At 61.6% G+C, this 24115-nt stretch overlaps 2 protein-coding genes across 12 annotated transcripts; both read right to left on the reverse strand.

Moving 5' to 3' along the window:
• Positions 1–573: 573 nt before the first annotated feature.
• Positions 574–1559, reverse strand: TMEM88 (transmembrane protein 88). Its single transcript, XM_060133724.1, has 2 exons — positions 1315–1559; positions 574–1190 (listed from the first exon to the last, which is right to left on the reverse strand). The coding sequence occupies exons 1-2, from the start codon at positions 1522–1524 to the stop codon at positions 921–923; spliced, it is 480 nt and encodes a 159-aa protein (XP_059989707.1). The 5' UTR covers positions 1525–1559; the 3' UTR covers positions 574–920.
• Positions 1560–1788: 229 nt separating this feature from the next.
• On the reverse strand, positions 1789–23811 carry KDM6B (lysine demethylase 6B). Of its 11 annotated transcripts, XM_060135698.1 has the most exons (24): positions 17668–19315; positions 16517–16634; positions 11566–11685; positions 11147–11280; positions 10913–11054; positions 10620–10718; positions 10302–10521; positions 10101–10193; positions 9858–10019; positions 9602–9775; positions 9174–9512; positions 6928–9068; positions 6693–6819; positions 6460–6565; positions 5381–5586; positions 5194–5258; positions 5040–5111; positions 4793–4941; positions 4534–4648; positions 4257–4444; positions 3933–4074; positions 3514–3640; positions 3206–3376; positions 1789–3105 (listed from the first exon to the last, which is right to left on the reverse strand). In XM_060135698.1, exons 5-24 carry the CDS (start codon positions 11047–11049, stop codon positions 3082–3084), a joined length of 4857 nt encoding a protein of 1618 aa, XP_059991681.1. In that variant the 5' UTR covers positions 11050–11054; positions 11147–11280; positions 11566–11685; positions 16517–16634; positions 17668–19315; the 3' UTR covers positions 1789–3081. The 11 variants fall into 11 exon arrangements, with proteins under 11 accessions (XP_059991681.1, XP_059991673.1, XP_059991683.1 ...); XM_060135690.1 differs by lacking the exon at positions 17668–19315 and adding an exon at positions 23677–23811 and having other exon boundaries at positions 1789–3376; XM_060135700.1 differs by having other exon boundaries at positions 1789–3376; positions 6928–8135.
• Positions 23812–24115: the final 304 nt, after the last annotated feature.

Here is a 24115-nt window from a genome sequence, read left to right on the forward strand (position 1 = left end):
TTCCCTCAGGTTCGGGGTGGGGATGGGGGGACAGGCTGAACTTCGGATCCACGGGCCCCAGGATGGGCCCCTCCATCTTCCCTCCCACGCAGCTGCTCCAGAATTGTGGCGGGAGGGGGTGTCATCCTGTTCCGGAAGGCCCATTGTTTCTCTCTCCGGCCTGGCAACACCGAGTTCCTCTAAGCTGGGGTCAGAGAACAGGCTCAGGTCCCCAAGGGGAGCAGCACAGGCTACAGAGGCCGGGCTCCCTCCACTCCATTGATAAGGAGGTGACAGGGACAGAGCTCTGGGGTCTGGCCAGGAAGAACGGCCTAATGCGATAAGGGAAGGAAGGCCTCCTTCCCAGGAGGCTGAAGGATGCTCCGGTCTGCGCAGTAGAGCCACGCCCCCCCCACCCGCATGTTGTTTCCTGCTCCTGGGCACGTTGCAGGAGTGATTGATAGTATTTGTGCCGCCCTTCTGTTCACAGGATCCCAGGATCGCGTTCAGTTCATTAATTCTTTATTGATGTGTGATGACTCCTTCCCCTCCAACCTCGCCCACCCCACCCCACCCCACCCCACCCCACCCCACCCCACCCCATAGCCCGTAAATACTAGGAGCAGCACCGGAAAAGAAGGGCACCAGCGCACCACCGAGGTTCAGTTGTCCTGTTCACAGGGGGGTGGGGGATGCAGGGTCCAGCCCAGATGTTCAGGATTCAGATATGGGTAGAGAGGGGAAAGTAGGTTTTCCGGGGTGTGGCGAATTTTCACCAGAATTGGGTCCACAGATGCTGCCGTTCTGTTCCTCAAGAGGATGCTGGGACCCGGCTTAGGCAGGAGCGGGGACAGGGTAGGTCGGGAGACCCCCGGGCTTCAAGTCCTTGGGCCGACCGGGAGAGAGGGCACTCCTCGGGGTTGTTCTTGACTCGAGGGTCCTCAGACCCAGACCTTTCCTGATGTTGGAACGGCCTGGGGCCCTGGCGAGGACCGGTTTTGCCGCGGCTGCGGGGTGCGCCGGCGCCGATAGAGGGCTCGGCTGTAAGGCACGAGGCAATCGGCCAGGCGGAGGCGGAGGCAGAGGCGGCGGTAGCTGGCCAGGGCAAGCACGAGCAGCGGCACGAGGAGCAGGAATCCGGTGACCAGCAGGGCTGTGAAGCCCGGGTCCCGCAGGTGCGCGGTGCAAGGGGGTGCCTGGGAGCGCAAGAACTGTGGGAGGAGAAGAGGCATGAGGCCCAAGCCAAACAGCCCAGGCCGGGAGAGGTTGTGGCCCACAGACCCCACCGCCACCGTCACCAGACACCCACACGCACACCGCGGGGCGCACACTCACCTGGGAGTGGCAGAGGAAGCCAAAGCCTAGCATGGTGACAGCGGGCAGCAGGATGGTCCCCAGCACCAGCGCCAGCAGGAGAAGATTGAAGGCAGCCACCAGCAGATTCTGGGCGGTGACCAGCACAGCGCAGGCCCAGCAGTCCAGGGGGTCCCGGGGCTCTGGGCCGCCGCCGGGAACCGGTCGCTGCGCCCCGGGGACATCCGCCATGGCCCGCCTGGCTCCCTCCCGCCTGGGCCACGGCCCTTATAGCCCTCTTTCCTGCCCCTCCCCCGGCCCAGCCTCTCCCCACCCCACCCCCCCTTATCCTGGAATGCGGCTCCGGGATTAGGCACCCCCCATAACGAGGAGCAACCGAGCTCTGGACATTCCACAGGCGCCTCCGGGGAGGGGCTACCCTCCCCATCAATCACGGATTCGCCGCCCTTTTCCCAGTGTTCTCCCTGCTTACCACCAGCACTTATCGAAAAGAGATTTTTTTTTCTGATTTTATTTTTAATATTAATATTCTCACACAAAAATCACCGAAAATAAGGGTAGGGTTGGGAAGACCCCTCTGCCCCTGGGGCAGAAAGACAGTGCAGTGCGAGGGGGCAGGACTGTAAACCCCCCACCCCTCCGCAGCCCCAGCGTGGAGGAGAAAAAAAAAAAACGACAAAACGAAAATAAAGCCCCAGAGAAACTCATCCCGGGGTGTCCCTGCCCCAGTGAGGCCCTGGCCCTGGGCTGTTTCACGCTTAAAAAGAAAAGGGGGGTGGGTTGTAAGGGGAAGGTCCGTGTTTTTAAAATTGGCCGGGGCTGGGAAGGACGGGGCTCCTTTTCCTCATAGTTCTTTCTTTAAAACTTTAAAAATTTATTTTATTTATTTATTATTTTTTTTTTTTACAAAATACCATTTCAGTTCCCACTTCTTCCCCTACAGTACAGGAGTCGCTCACCCTCAGGCGGGGTTGGGGTCGGGTCGGGAGTGGGGGACTGGTCCGAGAAAGTGCAGGACGTAGGGGAGGGGAGCAGGTTTGAGCACCATGAGAACCCGGCTGGAGCCGCGGGCGGGCGGACGGGCGGAGACGGACGGGCCGGGGCCGGACACACACTGGGGCGCAGGGAGGGTCCGGCGGCGGGGGGTCCCTGGAGGGGCGGGCGGGATGGCTTGGGGGTGCGGGAGGTCGGGTTTTCCCAAAAATGAATAAATAGAGGTGAGTGGGACTGTTATAAATTAAAAACCAAAACAAACAAAAAACCCAGAAAATACAAATCATAACCAAGTGAATAAACAAGAGACATGTACAGGGGTCACAGCTAGCACTGGAAGTAAAAAAGGAGGTTCTGGGGGAGGGGTAAAGCCCATACAAAGAATCTCATTAAAAACCTCGGCTGCCGTAACGTCTATGTACATACACGAGCCGCGTGCATCTGCGCCGGGCGGGCGGCTGGCAGGCGTGAGGGAACCCGTATGTGACCCCCGCCGCCGCCGGAGCCTGGTCCTTGTGTCTGTTGCTAGAAAGGCCAAAGTCGGTGAGGGGAGCCGCTGGTGGGCGAGGGGCTACCAGCCCCCTTCCCCGTCTCCCATTTTTTTTCCTTTTTTCCTCATATTTGTTTTTTAAAAAATTTTTTTCTTAATAAATTAGGTGAGGGGAGCTGCCAATGGGGTGGAAGGGCTGGGCCCGACCCCCTTCCCGGCCAGAGGCGGGACCTAGGTCCAGCCCAGGCGTGTGCTGGTGGCCCCGCGGCGCCCTGCGGGCGGGCAGGCGGGCGGGGCGTCCGGCCTCATCGCGACGTGCTGGCCGGGGCCTGCGGGAGAGAGCAGGCGGAGCTCAGGATGCGCGATCGCCCACCCCCGGCCCGGCCCGCCCCGGCGCCCCCTCGGGTCCCCGCCCCGCCGGGCCCTCACCAGCGTGAAGGCGTCGTAGGCCTGCGCCAGCTCCTCCGTGCGGTACTGCTCCAGCACCACCACGCCCTGCAGGCCTGCGCTGCGGCGCCGCGCACAAGCCTCGCAGTGCACCAGGTACGTGTTACGGCTGCCGTTCTCACTCGTCACGAACAAGATGTTGAACACCTCCACCTGCGGCGGGGAGGAGGCGGCGGTCAAGGGGAGGGAGGGAGGGAGGGAGGGGGGGAGAAGGAGGGGAGAGAGGGAGGGAGGCCGGAGACGAGCGCCTCCCTCCGAGGAAGCGCGCGAGGGAGAGAGGGCGCACTCACGTCGCACTCGTTGCAGTAGTAGGCGGGCTCGTCCTTGACCCGGCCCTGGTAGGCGATTTTCTTCCCGGCCCGCACCAGGCTCTCCCGCTGCACCTGGCAGTGCTTCATGGACTGCAGGAGGCAGAACCTAAGGGCGGGGCGAGGTGGTGAGGCGGGGCGGGGCCTCCCCGCTTCGGGCCGGGTCACAGCCCCCGACACATCCCCGTCACAGTGGAGGTTTTATGTGGTTTTTGTCTACTTGGACCACTGGAAAACAAAGCTCCTCAGGGCAGGGGCCTTGTCACCCGCCCAGCACGGCAGCCCTGCATGGCACGCGGCAAAAGGTGGAGCGGTGGGGGAGGAGGGGTTGGAACAAGGAAGAACAAGGCGGGCCAGGTCGGATGGAGATGGGCTCCCTCCCAAACAGGGCCCTCCCTCACTTGATCATCTTGAACAAGTCGGGGTCGCTGATTTTGACCGTGCGAGCCACGTTCCAGGACACGTGAATCATGGGCACGATGGATTTGACGTTCTTCACCTCGTTCCACTCGTATCGTTCCAGGGCCAGCTGGTACTGATAGGCTGCGGGCCAGAGAGGGTCATGACAGGATTCCCCAACAGCCCGAGACACTTGGGCCCCCGCCCCTTCCCTCACGGCTGGCCTGGCGCCCTCCAAACCCGCCCCCCCCACAGGGCTCACTCCCCAGGGGCCCCAGCCCCTCACCGCTGAGTGGCTCACCCCACCACCGGCCCCGCCCCCTCACCGGTGAGGGGCCCCACGTTCCAGGCGATGTTGTTGCACCAGCCGGTGGCCTGCACCCAGTGCACGGTCCCCGCATTAATCCACACAAGGTCTCCGGGGCGCTGCACGAAGCGGTACACAGGGATGTTGGAAGCATAGAGGTCATCCAGGATTGGCCACCAGGAACCCGTCAGGTAGTCCACGCCATGCCTGGAGGGTGGCCACAGGGTCAGATGGAAATCTGGGAATCCAGGGACAGGGCGTGGGGGGTCTATCTACCCGAGGAGGGCGGCGCGCACCGGTCGCAGAAAGCGCTGATGGTCTCCCAGTAGTGCTCGTGCACCGCGAACCACTCGCAGTCTCCTGGGCCAATGTTGATGTTGACCGAACAGAAGTTGTTGTTCTCCTGATGGCCTGAAGGGGGCAACAGAGAACTGCACGGTTGGTCGGAGCCAGGCTTGTCGCGCACTCATTGGTTGACGGAGGAGCGCTGGCGGCAGCCCCGCCCCCCGCGCTCCTCGCGGCGCGACGCACTCCGCAGCCCCGTGAAGAGCGCACCTGGCGTTCGACTGCCTGGGACCTTCATGTACAGCTGCACTGTGTTCATGCCCAGGATGGTGTGGCCCACGTGGCTCAGCATGTTGCCCGTGGAGGTTACCCGCATGAAGGCGGGCAGCTTCAGCAGCTCCTGCAGCTGGGGCTTCCACCTGCCGTGGCGAGGGAGGCAACAGAAGTGAGCAGCTACCCCGACTCTGCTGACCCATCAGCACTCCCGCCCCAGCTTGCTGGCCTCAGCCCCACTGACCGCTTGGCATCGGACAGGTCGATGTTGGTGCCAAACTTGATGATGTGATGGTTCTTCGGATCCGGTGCGCTGCTGCGAGGGCAAAGAGCACAGGTTGGTGGGGAAGCGCAGGGAAAGGAAGGAGTTCTGAAGGGCAGAGGCAAAGCATCCCTACCTAGGAGGGGTTCCCGTGGTGCTGTCCGGCTCCTCGGACTCCTCGTCCTCACTCTCCTTCTCCTCCTGCTTGGTCACAGGGGTAGGCAGACCTGGGTCAGCGGCCTTCCAGGAGCCCTCCCACCGCAGCTGGGGCTCCAAGTCCCCTGATTCCACACCCCCTACCTCTGCCCGTGCGCGCCTCTCACCTGCAGGGACTCTTGGAAGGATGAGGCCTGGTACTGCGCGTACTTGGCAATGGTGGTGTGGGAACGGGAGCTCTCGCAGGGCCAGATCTGTCGCGTGCCTGTCAGGTCCCAGTTCTCATCTGAGGGCTGCTGCACCTGGGTGCGCACCTCCACCGTGTGCTCACCACTGGCCTCCACCAGCGTCTTGGTGGAGAAGAGGCCCAAGTCTGCAAGGGAGGGCCGAGCAGAGTGTTGGGGCAGGGGCAGAGGGCGGGGAGCGAGGCCCCAACTCACCCTCTCCCTTCTTGCTCCCCAAGACTCTGACGCGGTGGACACAGGCTTCTCAGAGCTCAGCCAAGGAAGAACAGGCGAGAACCCCAGCCCCTCATCAAGCTGGGAGGGTTGGCCCTCCCAGGGCCTGGCCTTTACCTGCATCATAACCAACCCCCTCTCTCCCACTGATGCTCTGAGTCCCAGCCCCTCCCCCAGAGTCCTCAGGTGTCCATGAGGCCACATGTGCAAAGCACCTGGCACACAATAGGTGCTCAATGAATAACAGTTTAAGTTTTCATTGGATCCAATGAAAGATTTCATCAAGTAAAAGCCTAGACCGTGCTTCAGTAACATTGGAGGAAAGGGAGGATATGTGGGTAAGAGAAGGCTACAAGGAAACAGAGGAAACAAGATTAATTTTTACAGGAAACAGGATTAAGTTTTATAACTCAGTATGGTTTCCTTTTACTTTGGAAGGTGTTTGAAATTGTGCACAATAAAAGGTTGAAAAAGAGAAAGCCCCAAACCATGAGTCTCCTTGGATTTTACACAACCTTAATCACCAAGAAAACCAGAAGTAACTCTAAGCAGATCCCGAGATACATCCCCTTCCCACCTGCCTACTGCTGGGGACAGACAGATGGGGGGAGGAAAGCCTGAGGTCAGCTGACCCATCACTCAGAGCACTCTTCAAATATGGCTTACACGTGACTGAGGAGAGCTCACTACAGCTGTGGCCCTGGGTCTTCCAGAGCGGGGGCTCTCCGAGGGCCCCAAAGCCCCAGATCCTCGCAGCCCTCCCCAGGTCTTTCCACCTCCACACTCACTGAGCCGCAGGGAGCCTGCCAGGCCCCGGATCACGGTGATGGGATTTCGAGGGTCTGTACAGAACTGCAGCAGCACCGGCGAGAAGGCATCCCGTTTACTCTCCAGCTGCGGGACAACCAGGAGACAGGGCTGAGGTCAGAGCCCCGTCCCAGGCTCAGGGCCCCCCAACAGTTCCAACACTGTCCTAGAACCCTCAGGCAGGGGCGGTTCTGAACACGCAGGGCACTCATACATAGATGCTGGGTGTGGGCGGGTTCAGTTTTTCCCGGGGCAGCTTCTCCTCCGAGTTGATCTTCGGTTTCACAGACTGGGCAGGGGAAAGGTAGGACTCTCGAAACTTCCCTTTCACCTTGGCATTCCTGTAGAAGGACAGTGAGATGAGAACAGGAATATCAGAGTGCTGGGGGAAGGGAGTCTCCCGCAGGGCCAGGCCAGCAGCCTCAGCGGTGACAGCCCCCCCCACTCACTTGCTGGCCCTCACGACGTCGGCAGCACAGTGGCTGATGGTGAGGTCTGCCATCCGCAGCCTCCGCTCTTCCACCTCCGAGGCGATGAAGGTCTCCTTGTCACCACTTTCTACTTTGATGAGCCGGATCTTCAGCTCCTTGGGGGGCCCTTCACTAAGTGAGCGCAGCTTCAGCATGTCAGCCCGGCTGACACCCAGTGGCCCCGGAGCTTCCTCCCGAGCCTTCTTCCCAGGGACAGGGGCCGGGGGTGTGGGCTGGACAGAGGGTGCAGGAGCTGGCGGAGGGCCCGGAGCTACGGGCGGCTTGGCCTTGGAGGCCCCGCCCAGATCCGGCCGGGCCTTCTCACGACCCTGGATCTCCTCGCTCTGCAGGTCCAGGTTCCCCAGCACTCGGCGGCTCTTTTCTTTGGGGGCCTTGGCCTTGGCCTTGGCCCTGCCCTCCCGGGGCCGCCGACCCACACTGTCCTTACAGGCCCGCCGGTGCCGCCGGTGCTCCTTCTGCCGCCTCTTGCTGCTCCCTGGTCGTGCTGCGGCCGCCACCCCACCGCTCTCCTCCTTGGCCTGAGCTGGGGGCTGCAGTCGCTCAGTCCCGCTGTCCGCTCGATCTGCCGTGTCCACTGGGTCGGCCGGGTCTGCGGTGCTCCGGCCCACCCGCTCCACAAGGGTCTCACAGGCCCGACTTATCTCTTCTAGCACCTCAGACTCAGAACGAGCAGGGGGCAGCGGCAGGGGTGGGGGCGGGGGTGCGGGGGTCATGGGGCCCGGGGCTGGCTCTTCGCCCGCCCTGCGCTCCCGGGCCCAGGGCCCGCCTGAGGTAGAGAACTGAGATGACGAGGAAGCGGAGGGCTGTGGGGAGCCCTGGGCGCTCGGGGCCACGGAGGTGGGCGGTGGGGCGGTAGCACCTGAAGAGGAACTGGGGGAATACTGAGTGGTGGGCAAGGGCCCAGGCCGGGTGGGAACAGCTGCTCCAGTCCCCCGGTAACAGTACTTTTGTCCTTCCAGCACGGAAGCCAAGGACTTGAGCAGGTTGGCCGGGCTGGCTGGTGGGGCTCGCGCAGTTGGCGGTGGCTGGGGTGGTGGCGGGAACTTGGCTAGAGGCGGCGGTGGTGGCAGGGCTGGTGGTGGCTTCTTCTCCTCTTCCTGGGTGGCCGGGGTGGTGGCGGCGGTGGCAGCAGTGGTGGCTGGGGCTGTGTCAGTGGGGAATGGAGGCTGCAGAGATGTAAAGGGCTCCTTCAGAGGAGGCGGGGGGACCACGCCTGCCTCGTGTCGTTGCTGCTCCTCCTCCTTGCGAATGGATTCATCCAGCATCTTCATGATGTTGGCCAGCCCATCAGGTAGGATCTTGAATTCAGCTGGCTCCTCAAACTGGTCCTCCAGTGGGGTAGGGGGGAAGTCAAAGAGTCGAGGGCCTCGGGCAGGCAGCTCCCCAACCCTGGGCGGCACAGGCTGGGGGGCTTTATTCAGGGGGCCTGGGGATGGCCCCGGCCCCCCCTCGGGGGTCTTTGGGAAGGAGACCCTGGGCCGAGGGCTCTCCGGGTGCCTGAAGCTTCCTGAGGTATTCTGGTGGCAAGAGGAGGGAGGGGCTGGAGGCAGGGCAAGAGTCAGGGGTGCAAGAGGTGGGTCCTGGGGGCTCAGTGTTGGGCTGGGGGGGCGGGGACGGGGGTCCATACTTCTGGCCAAATAGGAAGGTGTAGGGAAGGACACAGGCCCAGTAGGGCTGCTGCTGTGGCTGCCACTGTTGCTGCTGCTGGTGGTTGGGGGAGCGGGAGGGGTGTGCGAATCCTGAGTGCCCACAGAAAAGCGGGGGGCCGGAGGTCCCAAGAAGCCCTCGCGGTGGGGGAGGGGTGGCGGGGGAGGGCGGGGGCGTCCCTCAGCCCCAAAGAAGAGCTCGTCTAAGATCTCTCCATCCTCACGGGCTGCTCGGCAGGCTGGGCCCTTCAGCCAGGCAGGGGGGGGTGGAGGGCGTAAGAGGCGGGGACAAGGGGGAGGAGGAGGTGAGGAGGGGCCGGGTGGCAGGGACAGGTGGGGAGTGGCAGCGGGAGCCGCCAGGAATGGTTTCCGACTACTGTGTGCTGAGGGCCCAAGGCGGCCTTGGTGAGAGGAGACCTCCAGCGCGGGAGTTTGGTAATGGTCAGCACCGGGCTGCAAGTGTAGGACGGCGGTGGTCAGAGGGCTGCTCCAGCCACCCTAGACCAGCTCCACTCATCCCCCCCACCGCTCCGCCCACCACCTGCAGTTGTCACTCACAATGCCTGGGCTTGGCTCCACGCCCCGGAGACCAGGGTTGCTGCTGCTGCTACTGCTGCTGGTGGTGGTGCCGGGGGGGCCAGGGGGCCGGGAAGGGGCGTAAGGCACGCAGGCGGTGGTTGCTGCTGGTGAAACGCTGGAGTCCATCCGCGACCTCTGAACTCTGCTCTCTCTAAGGTCACTTCCAGGGGGACGGGTGGCAGGCGGGCAGCCATGGCTCTCTGCTCCTGGGGGGCGGGGGCCTGGGGGTGCAGCCGGGACCAGCCGGTGGCCGGGGGGGTGCACAGGGTAGGCCGGAGCTGGGTATGGATATGGGTGAGGCAGCGAGTGCCGCTGCTCCTGTGGGCGAGAAAGGAGGACACTGCGTGAGGAACGAAGGACACAGGGGCTGGAGATAAGAGGTGAGGGGGCCACAGAGAGGTGCTCACCTGGCGCTCTGGGGGTGCTGAACCCTTGCGCTCGGGGCCCCATGCATCTCCATGCGGGGTACTCCACAGCCCTGGCTTGGTCAGCTGGAATGGAGGGCTGGTGGCTAGGCCAGGTGGGGGTGGGGCTGGGGGTAATGGTGGCGGAGGCAGCGGCAGCCCTGGGGGAAGGCCAGTCTGGAAGAAAACAGAGTGTGAGAGTCCCACTCCTCGCCCCAGCCTGCCCACTCGCTGCTGGCCCGCCCACATACAATCATACCTGCTCAGAGTTGCAGCCTCTCCTACGTTTGCCTCCAGGGCTGAGGCCCTCCTCCCCCGAGGGGCCTGAGAGTGCTGCAGGAGGCATAGGCTGCACCACCGGGGGTTCGGCGGCTCGCTTCACCGGGGGACCCCCCCGCTTGGCCCCATAGTTCCGTTTGTGCTGAGGACGGAAACAGAGAGAATGGCACCGGTGCAGACCTGGCCCGGCCCTCCTCCCTAGCCCGCCCAGTCCCAGCCTCACCTCAAGGTGCAACAAGTTCCACACTTGCTCCAGGGGAGGCAGAACCTTGGGTCGGTGCTGGCAGGAGGCGGCATGAAAGTTCCAAAGCTGGGCCTGAGGAGGTGGGGGAAGCGTGCAGAGCACAGGGCAGAGGCAGACGTAAGATGAGGGCACTGAGTCAGAACGCACAATCCTAGCCCCCTGTGTCCTGCCTCATCCCACCTGCTGTAGTCGGCCGACGCGGGGCCCCAGCTCAGCCAAGCTTCCTCCGTATCGAAGGGCGCTGTGGTAGCAGCGTACAGCCTCCTCACTGTCGTGCTCTGACTCGTACAGCTGCCCAAGCTGCTCCCACAGCCCCGGCTGGGCCGGCTCCCGGAGCAATGCCTGCACACAGCCATGCAGGGATTCCAGCTTCCCATGGAGGGGTCTTGGGGTGGGTGTCCTACAGAGCAGAAGGGGGGGGAGGTGGCAAGGCTTGGCGAACTCTTTTAAGGCCCCAGCCTTACCTCCCATCCCCAGCACCTTTCAATCCTCACTCACCCTGGAGCATAATACGGTTTGTTGGGGTGGCCAGAGCTACTGCCGTGTGAAGGAGGTAGGGGAGCAGGGAGTGGGGGCTGCCCGATGCTGGCAGAGCACCTGGAGAGAGAAGGGCTCTGTTAATGTACAGCAAGCTGTAAGTCTTGTCCCTACCTAGGAAGGAGAGGACTGAGGAAACAAGAGAAAGCAGCTGAGGACTGCACTGAGGCCCACGGGATGGCAGAAATGAGAGACTGAGGAGCAGAGATGGGAAGAGGAGTGCCTGGAGGCAGAGAGACAGACCAAGTTCTCACCTGCCTCCAGGCAGCCATGCGCTCCGAGGAGGGGGATGGGGCGGGCAGGAGCTCCAGGCCCCAGCACAGCTCAAGCCCCCAAGGGCAAAGGCTTCCCGTGCAGCGCGGGCCCCTGCAGGGTCCACTGCCCGATGCATCCAGCCTGTGTCAAGGAGAAGAGATTATGATCCTACTGGGAACAGAGACTGAGCTGTCAGGGTACACACAGCCGACGCGGCCCCAGTCTTCCCTTACCAGGTCAGCAGTGGCCCCAGAGATCGGGCACGGCCCCCTGCCCCAGCTCCTTGGGGCGATGGTCCGGCTCCAGCCGCTCTGACAGGAGTGCCCACTGCCCCCAGATGGTCGCCCAGGGCCTTTCACAGCCAATTCTACGGAGAGGAGGGGGAAAGGAGTAAGGTGAGCGGGCCAGCACACAGTCGGGGCCGCAGGCTAGGCTGGGCTGGGCTGGGCTGGGCTGGGCTGGCCTGGCTGTGGCGCCCACAGGTCTGTGATCTGCGCAAGGCTGGCTATCCCTGAGGAGCGGCCCACCCGGCCTAAGGAGCCTCAGGGGAGTGGGGGCAGCGGGAGGGCCAGTCGGTGCGATGGGGTGGCTGCGCTGCTAGGCTTCCAGCAGGGAGCCCCGCGGGCCGAGCTGCAGCGCTGCGGCCGCTTACCCGGCCTCCGTGGGAGCTTTCTCTCCCGGCGTCGGCGAGCTCCGGAGACCTGACCAATCACAGGACTTCCTCTCTCCCCAGAAAACCAATCATCACCCGTGTCTCCGCCTCAGTAACAGCCTGGCCGGGACCAATAGGAGCGAGGTTAGCCCGGCCGCTGCCGGGGGAGGAGGGGCGGCGGAGCCGGTCAGACAGGCTCTGCCCGGGGTGACCCCGACGTGACCCCGCGGCTCCCACCTAGGGTCTCCATCTCCAAGCTGACACTAGGCCGGTCGAGGCAGGCGGAGCCTGAAACCCGTGCGGGTGAAGGCGGCGGGTCGCACGTTCGGGCCGACCTGGGGCATGGAGCTACCCGCAAGTCCCACGCGCCCACAGAGCCGCCGGTGGTCCGCGCTAGACCGCCCGAAACGCCCCCTACCCCGCCGCCTAACACCGACGGACAGCAGACGGATGCACAACGCCGACACAGGTGGCGCTCCCCCTCCTCACTTCACCTCGCCCAGTGCCTGACCTCCCCACCCCCTAGGAACTGTTTAGGGCTGGCCACTCACGGCGACTGCTAAGGCACCCAAACCTGCCCGCGCCGCTATCTGAGCGCTCCACCCACCACGCCTGACCCCCATCCCAAACCATGGTCAAGCCCCCAGTTTCATACCCAGTTCCTTCAGCTCCTCCACTTCCCCTGGTTCTGTAGGCCTTCAATACCAACCGACCCCCAAAACCAAAACCGTCCTCTAATCCCCCAACTTCTGAGAAGTCGCGCACAGCGGTCCCGAGTGGCCCCTCTCGCGTGGCTCCCGTATCCTCTATGCCCTTCCCCGCCGGGGCCACGCGGCTCCCCACGGCCCACGTGGCCCCCGCCCCCCAAGGGAGGGGGGATTTCGGGGGTTGCCCGTGACGTGGCTACTTGCGCAGCGGAAGCGGCGTGTGTAAGAGTACGGGGGGGGGTCCTTCGGGAGGGAGGAAGGAGGGAGGAAGGAGGAGGGCGGGGCCCGCCCGGCGGTGACATCACCCTTGTCCCACTCTCACCGCCCACTCCCTTAAAGAACCCAGAACCCGTTTCACTTCCTCCTTCACCCCCCCCAACCCCTTCCCGTCGGTGCTGGCTCGACCCACGACGGGAGCAGCGCTCCCCTTCCTGGGCACCTTCCCTTTAGCCCCAGTTCTTCCTTCTCGCCTCTCTGAGCCCAGGATCTCGGTCCCCGCGCGTCCTGCTCGCCTACCCCGCGTCCCCGCAGGTAGGAAGCCGGCTCCGCTCCCGGGATCGGTCCATTGAGAGTCTAGAGTACAAAGAGCTGCGAGAGGCGAGTGTAGAGTACAAAGCGGCGGGGGCGGGGCCAGCGCTCCAGCTGGAGCTAGCGCCGGGCAGGAAGCCGGGGGAGAACGCGCGACGAGGGGCTGGGGGCGGCTGGAAAGTTCGCCTTCGCCGAGAGAAGTCTGAGCTGTGGGGAAATTTCCACCCAGCCCACAAGGGCATTCGGGTTTCTGGTGAAAACAGTCCTCGATCTGCAGGGCAAGGTCGTCTGTTTGCACGCAAGCGCTTGGACCCTACAGGTCCCGGCGTGCCACTCCCCGGCGAGCCCTAGTAGGCGCTTGGGCTCTGCGGACCCTCTCCGCGGTTCACGCGGAGTTTCGGTCAGAACTCTCTCTCCTCACCATACAGCCTTTATGTCAGTTACCGAGCCCTGGGCCAAGCACAGCGCTTAACTGCGGTCAAGCATAGCCCTGGCCGGCTGCCCCCACCTAAGTCCCGGGACCCATGGACCAGACATGGGAAAACGGGGAACCCGGGGTCCAGACATCAGAGGAACAGATCCCCGATTGGGAAGTGGTGCCGAGGGCGCTGCCAGTTACCAGGAAATGCAGCTTCCCCTTCTGCGATGATGACACTTCCCCTCTACCACTTCCCCTTTCCCACGGGGAACTGACTCAGCTTTCCCTAAAACAGCGAGTCCCGTCGGCCAGCCCCTTTCCACCTCTATCCACAAACCCCTACGCCGGTACTCGGAATACAGCAGCCCTCACTTGAGAACAAAAACTTCCTGTACACTAAACACACACTCACTCTCGCCAACCACCTCGAATCCTTGTCCCCACCAGGGACCCAGGCGCCTGACTTCCCATCCGCCTCCTGTACAAAGCCCTCCCTCGGGGTCTGATTCAGGCTTGGGGTGGGGGAGCATGAGTCACCCAGAAAACCTTCCCCTATTCCCACTGACTCAGCCCCCGCCTCCCTGAACACACACAGACACACACATTCAGAGGCAGACACAACTCAGCCCACACACCGCTCCCCACCGGTCCCGCGGAATTTCCCCTCTCGTCTTCCCCCATGACGGCCCCTCCCCGCGCCGGGCAGCCCCGACGCCGCGGTCACACCTGTTCCCCGGCTCGCGGTCCACTCTCACCTCCACTCTCGCTTTGGGGCAGGAATAGCCCTCCCCGACTCTTGGCGTCCGTACTAACCCAGGGGAGGGGACAATCACCGGCAGGCACAAAGACAGACACCCAGAGACTCCTCAAAGACAGATGAGAGGTAGACGCACACGGCCAAAGAGGACGGTATACTTCTGGGGCAGGCATTCCAGCCTCTCCCGTCGGACCCACAGTACTGGGAGTCAGCCGCTCAGAAAGGGTTAATTCTTCTCCTGCCGAGGCCACGCCCTCTCCATCCGGGCACTCCCGGCTAAGCCCAGCTCCGCCCCCTCCATCCGGGCTCTGGACTCGGGGACTTTAACCGGCCCCCTCCCCCTAGCGCCCCGAGAGGGACCCACTCTATCAAACACACCCACTTAACTCTCTCTGGGCTCCAGGCCGGAGGAGCCCCTCCGCACACCGCTCCCTCTGCGCGGGATGAGGGTCCAGACGTGAGCACGCAGATTCACGTGCCGGCCAAAGACAAGACCCCGCAATTAGGGTATTACCGAGCAAGGAGTTAGCAGGCACGCGGCACGCGCGAGGAGGTGGGGCCGGCCCGGAACCCCGCCGCGTCCCGCTCCCTGTCAGGCTCCGTTCTGCCTGGTGGAAGCGAGGGGTTACAGCTCGCTTCTTACCTGGGGGAGGGGGAGGCGTAGGGGAGGGCCGCCGGCTGGGGCTCCGCTCTGACTCAGCCACCCCGGGCAGGCCGCCCGCTCGGGATTCCCTTCCCCAGCCTTCCCTCGCTGCTGGCCCCTCCCCGCCCCCCACCGAGAAGTGACAGTGCCGGCCCTGGCCCGCTATGTGTCACTGCGAGCCTTGTGTCTGCCTCTGACTGGACCGCTGTGTTCACCAGTCTCTCTGACAAGGTCGGCTGTGTATGAGTCCCGGTGTCTGTCTCCGTGTGCACCTGCATATCTGCTCATCTTGTCTCCATCAGTGCCTGTGTCTGATGCGTTCCTGTCATTATGCCTGTCTACACGACTCCGAGGGGCTGTCTCTGTCTGTGTGTCTGCCTGGCTCCTGTCTCGGTCTTTTGTCTGGGACTGCCTCTGCATCACTTGCCGTGATCACGTGTGTCTCTCTGCACATGCCCTTCTGTGTTTGCCTTCATGTTCCTGAACAGAGTCAGGGAAACACTGGAGCAGGCTGACCCGGCAGACTCCTCGCCCCACTCCCCTGAATCCTGATGTCTTACTGGATCAGTGATCCTTCTGTTTGAGTCAAGCATTTGGAGGTCTGGGTGCCTTCATTTAAGTTCTGTCCTATTCCTCAGCATCCTCACTTATCCTCACAGCTCCCTGTGGCTCCCATTGTGATGGTAATTGCTAGCATTTAGTGAATACTTATAACATGCCAGGTACTGTGTTAAACACTTTATATACATTTTAAAAAACTCCTCTCCAGAACCTGACCTAGTACTACCCCATTTTACAGATGAGGTAATTGAGGCTCAGAGAGGTTATATAACTCTGTCAAGGTCATTCCACAAGAGAGAGTAAGAGCTAGGCTTCTTTCCAGAGCCTTATTCTTACCACTCTTCTATAATGCCTCTGTACTATTCTCTGTTGGTTTTATCCTCACAGGACATTTCCTAGGTCAGCCTGCCCCTCAGCTCTCCCCCACAGTACCATCCCAAATGTCTTATGTCTCTAGAGAAGGTGTAGGTAGGAGGCTGTGCAGCATTTCTCAGAAGCCATTGGTTTCTTGGCCCTGAAGCTCATTCAGTTAACACATTCATTCAACGCAATTCCACTGAGGCACCCCAATGTGCAAAACATCTCGCCAAATAGTGAGAGATACATAGAAGAAAACAGTCCCACTCAAAACTTAGTGAGAAGTGGAGAAGAGCAACACACACTCAGAGAACTTAAGTCTCTGGCTTAGGTACCCTCTTTTCTCCTACAGAAGAATGGGGGATGGGATGGAGCAGGGCCTTAGGCAGAGAAGTGGCAGAAAGAGAGAGGGAAGCACAAGAGGAGTAAGATTTAGGATGTATGGGGCAAATGCTGTGGTGCAGTAGGGAGAGGGAGGAACCGAAGGGATCTGGAAGGGTGGGAATGCCAAGACTGCCATGGCAACGGCAGGTTTTTGTGACAATGGCCTCCAGTATCTCTCCAAATCAGTTCCCGATCACCCTCCATAAGCCAGGCTGTTCAACAACTATTACAGGGGCAAAGCCCTCCTCATTCCAAAAAAATATCTTATCTCTACTTTCTGGCCTGCAAACTCCAGGTTAATTCAATTTAGTAACTGAGTTGTAGCACTGGTGGGGAGGGGGAAGGGGGGTGATTTTTTGGTGGTAGTTGAGAGGCTGGTGAAGTACAGGGATGAACCATTCATAGGCAACAGAGGGGAGCTCCATAAATGAGGAAGACTGAACCACTCAATCACCTCATGGTGGGGGGGATGCTCAGAGTTGGACTGGACCATTCTGAGGAGTGGGCATGATCTAGATCACATCAATCCTTCTTGCATATGGCGCAGAGCTGGACTGTTGCGGGGAGGCGCTGCATTGCTCAGGGGCAGGACTTACCAGATGGGAGTTTGGTGTGCCCTGTCTCATTGGAAGCAGCGCCCCAGCAGTAGGGTGCAGCAGACCACAGTGGGTGGGGTGGGTGGTACTACGGGGCTGGCATGGTGCCTGGGGGAACCTAAAAGAAAAAAGCCAGTTAGAGGTGGGATCTCCCAAGCTGGAGAATTTTCCTATGCCCCCTGTCCCCTTATTGAGGAGAAACCTGGCTCTGGTGGTCAGATGGGATGAGAGAATCTGTTTCCATGGCAACCAGAAAAAGCCAACCCAAGAGTGGTCCTCCAGCCTTCCCCTTTAGGAAGCAGCCTGGACCAGGGAGTGAGGGGAGCATGCTACAGCATCTGCGTTAAGTCCACAGTGGACACCCAACCCATGATCCCTCTTCTGACTGGACCCTCCTGCTGAGAGTCCTTGGCCCCAGGGTAGCCCTAACTGCCTCTGACATCTGCACCCAGGTCAGCTTCAGTCCTGGCCTCAGGCTCACAGAAACTCTTCCTTCAGTTCTGCCTCCTCCCTAACCTTATCAAGACACCAGACAACCCCACCTTCTGGACTCTGCCCCCTCTCCTTCCCTCAGGCTGGTGCAGGCAGGTCTTGGTGAGCAGCACAGGTGGCCAGACTAGATGAACGGGCCCAGCAGGGAGGAGTCTTCCTCCTCAGCAAGGACTGTGAGTCTGGGCCTGGGTCTGGAAGTGGCCTCTGCTGCAAGCCTCCCTTCCATCAACCCATCAAGGCCATATCCTGTTTCTCCATCACCTCCTTCCTCTATGTGGCCCAATTAGGTGATAGAGGCCCACTCCCTCCCCTCCTAACTTTAAGAGACAAGAAGTTAGGTGTCTAGGTCCAGGGCCAAGAATCTGGTGTCCATCCAGGGGTCAGACCTAAGTCTGCCTCACCTCAAACTCACTCCTCAGGGACCTATGTTTTCTGCCCCCTCTTAGCCATAGTTCTCTGCCCTTAAGCACCCAGACACTTGGGCTCCCAGTCTAGCCTCTCCGCTCCCTGTCCTTCCAGCCCCCATCCTTCCCCCTGCCCCAGAGGCTCAGGCCTCCAGCCCCCAGCCTCCATGATACAATGTGCTGCAAGCTGCCTCAGCTGCTGATGACACTGCCCCCAGGGGAGGTGCTATTTCTGACCCATGCAAGGCCCCTCACCTGGCCAGGGTAGTGGTCAGCTGCAGGCTAGGGAGGCCAGGCAGGCAAGGTCCTTCTGCTGGAGAAGGGAGCTTGAGGCTGGAACCCTCCAGGACAGGGACACTCAGAATGTGAGACCAGAGAGTGAGTGAGTAAGAGAGAGAGAGAGAGAGAAACAGAGAGAAACAGAGAGAGAGGGAGAGAGAGAGAGAGAGGGAAACAGAGAGAAAGAGAAAGAGAGAGAGAGAGAGAGAGAGAAAGAGAGAGAAAGAGAGAGAGAGAAACAGAGAGAGAGAGAGAGAAAGAGAGAGAGAGAGAGAGTGAGTGTGTGTGTGTGTGTGTGTTAGTCTGTAGCATTTGTATTTGTGGTTGTGTTGGGGAAGAAGGGGATGCTGGGGAGGGGCCTTAGGACAGACCAAGAGGAGAAGTGAGGGGCAGCCAAGGGGGTCAGCCAAGGGGGTCAGCAGGGTGTGTATGGGGTGTCTGGACACCAGAGTGGGGGAGGGGCCAACAGCCATTTAAAGGGCCAGCCCCAGAGCTTTAATCCCTCAGCAGCCCTGGCCCCAAGCCGGAGGCTGTAATTCATCTGTCCAACAGCTGGGGTGGGTGTGTGTGTTGGGGGGGGCATGTGGACGGGAAGGGGGAGCTGGGGGAGGGGCTGGGGCTTTCTTGTGCACAGAGCCAAACAACAAAAGGGGAAGCTGAAGGGCCAGCTCCAGTGTGCCCAGGACAGGCTGCTGACATGCAGACCTGCCGGTGGCCCCCACCTGGTGGCCGACAGACTCCGTAGTTTAGACTCAAGGATTCTTGGCCAAGGAGTCCATGAACCCAAAGGTGGGGCCCTGGAGAAGGCCCAGGTTGAGTGCCCCCCAGGCAAGCTGTCACCCCTCCGTGCAGGTCCCATCCGCAGCACTGTCCCAGACCTGGCAGGCCCCGAAACAGATTCAGCCTCAAATGCCCTGCTCGCCAGCCAAGCCTCCCCAGACAAGGCCTGCCGGCTCCCCCCTCCCGCTGGCGCAGGGTGGCAGCGGCCACACCGAGGCTGTCCCTTTAAATCATTACCACCCCTGATTGTGTGGACGAACAGAGGGCCCTGCCCCCCAGGCAGAGGCTTGCCACCTACCCCCACGAGTCCCCAGAAATGTGAGGGCCATTTAAAGGGACAACAGAGAGGCAGCCGGGTCTCTAACCGTCCCCGCCCCCACCCCAAACACACTCACAGACCCTTTCGCCCGCGACACATAGCCCCTTGCCCCTCCAGAGGGCCCCCCAAATTCCGGTTCTCTCCCCACCCCTAGAGACTGCTAGAAGGAGAAAGGGGCCAGAGTTGGGGGGCGGGGAACTGGGGAAACGAGAAAAGGACAGGGACTCCCTCCTTCCTCAGAGCCCCAGGGGACAGGTCGGAAGGAAAGCAAAGCCTGGAGAAGCAGCGAGACAGAGCCCCGAAAGGTGCCGCGGGCAGACCTGGGGCGCACAGGCTGTCGGTCGAGGGGAAGGGAGTTGGGCTGCACGAGACAGCGGCGCGGCCAGCGGGCGACTAGCCCAAGTGGGGAGATGGAACAAGGAGGGCCGGGGGCAAAGAGGCAAGGCCGGGGGAAACGGGGAGACGGAACCGGGGAAAGGGGTCATCTGGGAGGGTGTGGAGGAAAACCCGAGAGGGGAGGGCGAGCCAGGCCGGGGTTACCTGCTGGGTGTCTGTCCCCCGGCGGTGCCCCCGGAGTCCGGGTAGGGAGGGGGGGGAGCAGCGGGGGGGGGGGAGTGGGGGCTGGGGGGGCGGGGGAGACGGTCCCTCCTCTGCCTCCTGGGCCTGCCCCGGCGCTTGCAGCCTCTGCCTCCCTCCCTCCTCCTCCCCGTCCCTGAGTCCCGGAGTCAAACAAAGAACTGTAGCAGGCTCTCCCCAACCCCCTCCCTCCCCCCTCCTCCTCCTCCTCCTCCTCCTCCTCCTCCTCCTCCTCCTCCTCCTCCTCCTCCTCCTCCCTCCTCCTCCTCCTCCTCCTCTTCCACCTCCTCCTCCTCCTCCTCCTCCTCCTCCTCCTCCTCCTCCTCCCCTCCCTCCCTCCCCACCAGCAGGCTCCCTCCTCCTCCCTTCCGGTCTCTTCCTTTAACTACCCGCCCCCCCCCAGCCCCCAGCACTAGTCTCTCTACCCACCCACCCGAACCTTTTACACACCCCTCAGCCAGCCCTGTCCCCGCAAAGGAAACTGTGGAGTCCCTCTGTAAAACTGAAAGGCTCCAAAGAGCATGGGAGGGGATTGGGGTCTTGCTCAAAAATCAAGAACCACAATACAATTATTTTATTTTCACAGCCAGAGGAACAGTCTTAGCTGTTTCTTCTGCAAGAAGGGGGAAAAAATAATCGCAAAGAAAGCAATACAAATCTGACTAAAGCCCTCATCAAATAAAGTGCACAATGCAGTGGAAGCTAATCCCCAGCCCCCCCCGCCCCCCCCCCCCCGCCCTACCAAATTAGCACAAACTCTCCACTCCTCCCTGGAGAACTCCTAAGGTCTTGGCCAGTTTGAAGCAGGCCTACCAACCATAATAATAAAAATAATAACAGCGTTTAACAATAATAAGCATTTCATAACAAGCATTCATTCAGTGTTCATTCTGTGCCAGGCACTGTGCTAAGTGCTTTGCATAAATTATCTCATTTTTTTCCCTATCAACTGCCTAGAAGGTAGGTATTAATATTTCAATTTTCCAGATTAAGAATATGAGGCACGGGGAGGTTGTGACCTTTCCAAGTGTCTACAGCCACTAAGTGGCAGAGCTGGGAATGGAATCCAGGTCTGATCTGACAGCCCAAGCCCTAAGGTACACAAAAAGAGAAACCAATTTTTTGCAATACGATAACCAATACCATGACTTAATAGAGAAGGGCAGCCATAGCTATCAACTGAGTCCCCTTCCTTCAAGAGACAGAGATCCACCCACCTACACAGAATAAAGGCCCTGACTTTTCAGTCTAATACAGTTTCTTGACCCTTTTCCTCACTGTTGGGACTGGGGGTGGGGTGCCATTGATTAAGGTCAGGGCTGAGCTGGTATCCAGCAGTATACCACACAGCAGTATACCACAGTTTGCCTCCTGGGAGGTAGCTATCTGGCAACCACTCCTACTTCAACTCAATATGGGGGCAGGGGCGGGGGCAATGAGACACTTGGTAATGCAGCAGGTGGGAAAGTAAAAAGACTGCTGGGGGGCTCTTTCCAGGAGGGACGGGGGTCTTGCAGGAAAAGCTCTTCTGTGCCAGTCTAGGGAAAAGTGACCCAGGCTTCGCTTCGCCCAGCGAAGGGGCAAAGTCCACCACACCACACCCGTGCCCCTCCCCCTCACAAGACTCCAGGCCAGGGTTTCCCACCTGCAGGACGCTAAGGCCAAGGGAAGGGAGAGGGAAAAAAGATGGCACGGGGTTGCAGCTGGACTCGGGGCGGGGGGTGTGGTAGGGGGAGAGGGCCGGAATGGAAAGGGCACGTGCACTGGTGACATCATCCCAGGCCACCTTTAACACAGACCTTTGACCCCGAGGGGCGGAGAGGAGCCTCAGGCTAAGCTTCCTGGGAAATATCCTTAAGAATTCTGGGAACCCAAAAAGGAGAGGAAGGAAGGAACCCAGGCGTCCCGCCCTTATCTTCTGCCCCCAGCGCGGCTCCAATCCCTTGGACTCGGGCCTCTCGGCTCCTCCTCTCCGCCTCCAGCCCTGACCTCCCAACCCACATTTCTGACGGAGTCCCGACACGCCTCTCAGAGATACTGTGCCTTCTCTCTCCTGGGCGAGATCTCGGGTGGGGCGCGGGAGGTGGGGGGCGGGGGCACCAGGTCCCGCGGGGCTCCGTCTCCCATCAGCGGGATCCCCCGTGCCCCAGCCGGCCGCCAGCCGGAATCTGTCTGGGTCCCAACTCTCCTGCCCCTCCCCGCGCTGTTCCAGGGCGGAGTCTGTGGAGTTGAAATCAGGACACGGCAAGAGGAAGAGTTATATAACTGGGAGAAGACGAGAAGGACGAGTGAAGATCGGGAGAGGCAGCCCGAAAGGAGCCGAGGGAGGTGCAAAGAGCACCAGGGCGAGGGGGGGAAGAAACGTTAGGGATGAGAAGGGTTTTGGTGCACATCAAAGGGGAGGAATTCACGCGAAGACGGGTTGTGATGGTCCGGGAAAAGTCACCTGGCCCGTCCGGGGCTTCCCCGCAGCGCCCTCCCCAGCCACCAAGAGCAGCTGAGCCCGAGCGAGTGAAGCCTCGGGAAGGGGTGCTGATACCCGTTCCGTTCGTCTTGGAGAGGAAACCTTAGCCAGAGCCCGGGAAGGCAGCGGCGAAGCATATGGGGCCGGAAACCACAGCTCCGCCCAGCCCACCTGGGAGAGTGGGGCGCCAGCTGGGGGTTGGTGGGGAACAGGTAGCTGGCTCCTCCCACGCCAGGCTGGGCAGTAACGGCTTGAGACCCAGAGAAAGGCTAGCGGACCCATACGTCTGGTTCCCCCTGGGGCTGAGGAGTGAGTGCAGCCCAGTACTAATTTGCGAACAGAGTCTCTAGATGGGGGTAACTGGGGGAAACGGCAAGCGCTGACTCGCCGCGCAGGCGCGGGGGGGGGTTACTCGGGCTCGTGCGGCGCGGGGAGGGGGAGTGGGCGCGAGCGTGTGGGAGTGCACGTGCGGGTCCCGGGCAGTTACCCCCTCCCAGCCTCCACCTCTTCCCCTCCCCTTTCCCTCTTCCTGTCGCTCTACGATGCCTTCTCCACATTGGCTGCCAAGGCGCTGATGTCAGAGGCAGCCGCTGGAGCGGATTGGGCGGACGCGAGAGTTAGGGAATCCAGCTCCTGAGTCTAGCTCTCCAGTTACTCTGGCAACAGGGCAAGCAACCCCCGGGAGGGAAGGGGAGCAGAGCTCAGCGCCGCGCCTGGGTCCCGCCTCCCTCCGGACCAACGCCGAGTCCGTTTCTGTGGCAGCGCAGCTCGCTCGCTGCTCCCCTGCTTCCTCCTAGGGATCTCCCTGTCTCGAGAACCAGGCGACCTGCCCTCGACCTTCGCCGCAGTCTCCCAGCCCCCCACTCTGCCAACTCCCATCCTAAATCAGCCACAAGCCGCGGCAGACAGGAAGCGAATCTGCGTTGCTTAGCAACCTGCCCGCGTGCCCCCTCCCCACTATTTACCCCAGCTCCGGGAGGCGGAGTCCCTACCCCCTCCCCCGCCCATGCCCTTTGCCCTCCCGACCACAATTTCCTGTGAGGGGGACCGAGATGACAGGAAGTCAAACAAGCACCTCAGCCCACCTTTCCCTCTGGCCGGGGCGGGGGGCTTCGGCTGCTTTCACGGCCACATCCCCCACCCTGGCCCCTGAGGCGCGCTGTGCGTCTCGCTCTCGCCATCTCGCGGCTACGTCGCGAAGGTTCAGCGGAGAAGGTCCCGAGAAGGGCGAGAAGCTAGGAACGGGGGGTGTCAGAGTGGGGGCTGGACCGGGGATGAGGAGACTATCGGGGTGAGGCCGAGTGCAGGGAAGTGACGTGTGGTGGAGGGGATGGGGGCGAAGGCTACCGCTGGGAAGCTGTCGGGGCTCCCAGTGTGAGGGTCAGAGCTGAGGCTACATACCTCACCCGTGGGAAGAGCCAGAGGGAGACTTGGCGCGGCCCGGGACCTGAGACACAACCCTGACTACACCCGCCCTCAAGAGGCCATCGCACTGACCTAACTGCAAACCCTGATCTTTGGTCCTGCCCTTCGGTTAGGGACCGCCGCGCCCCGCCCCCGCCCTAGGGTCGGGAAGGGGAATCCCAGCCCAAGAGGAACAGGGAGTCCTTTCAGGCCCCTGTCGACATCCGGAACCCAGGACATCTGCCGCCCAGCTCTTCCCTCACCCCCGCCCTGCTCTTTTCTAGGGGACCCAGATGTCCTACGCCCAGTCTTCTTCCCAGTGCCTTCCTTTCCAGAGACCCGAACGTCCATCCCCAGCTCTACCCTTCCTGCGACTCAGGCGTCCCGCCCCACTGTGCGGAGATGGTTTCCCTTTCCAGACGCCTTCGCGGCTCCCCGTTACCTGGTTCTGGGGTGTCCCAGGTGTTCAGGTTCCCCAAGGTCACCCAGGGGGTCGAGCGGCCCCCCCCTCTCCCAGGCCGGGGCTGGGGGGGCCGCTCCGCCCCGTGGCGCAGTTGGATTTTCCAACACAAACACCGCCCCCCTACCCCCCTCCCGCGCCCCAGCCCCGCCCCCTTCTCATGGTCCCGCCCCTGCCCGCGCCTAAGTCCCTCTCTCAGGCTCCGCCCCGCTTTCTGCCGGTCCTGCTCGCCTCAGCACAGGTGCCGAATAGCATGCCGAATGCGGGGTACAGGGTTCAGGGTGCAAGGAACGGGGGTCCAGCACCGATCCCTGCCTGACAAACCCCGATTCCGTTTGGATCACGCGCCCTTCCAAAGTAAGCCCCGCCCCACTCGCTCAAGTCCTGCCCAGCGATTTAGCCACATCTTCTTTAGGCCCCA

The sequence above is a fragment of the Lagenorhynchus albirostris genome, chromosome 20 (assembly GCF_949774975.1).
Source record: "Lagenorhynchus albirostris chromosome 20, mLagAlb1.1, whole genome shotgun sequence".
NCBI classification, from domain to species: domain Eukaryota; kingdom Metazoa; phylum Chordata; class Mammalia; order Artiodactyla; family Delphinidae; genus Lagenorhynchus; species Lagenorhynchus albirostris.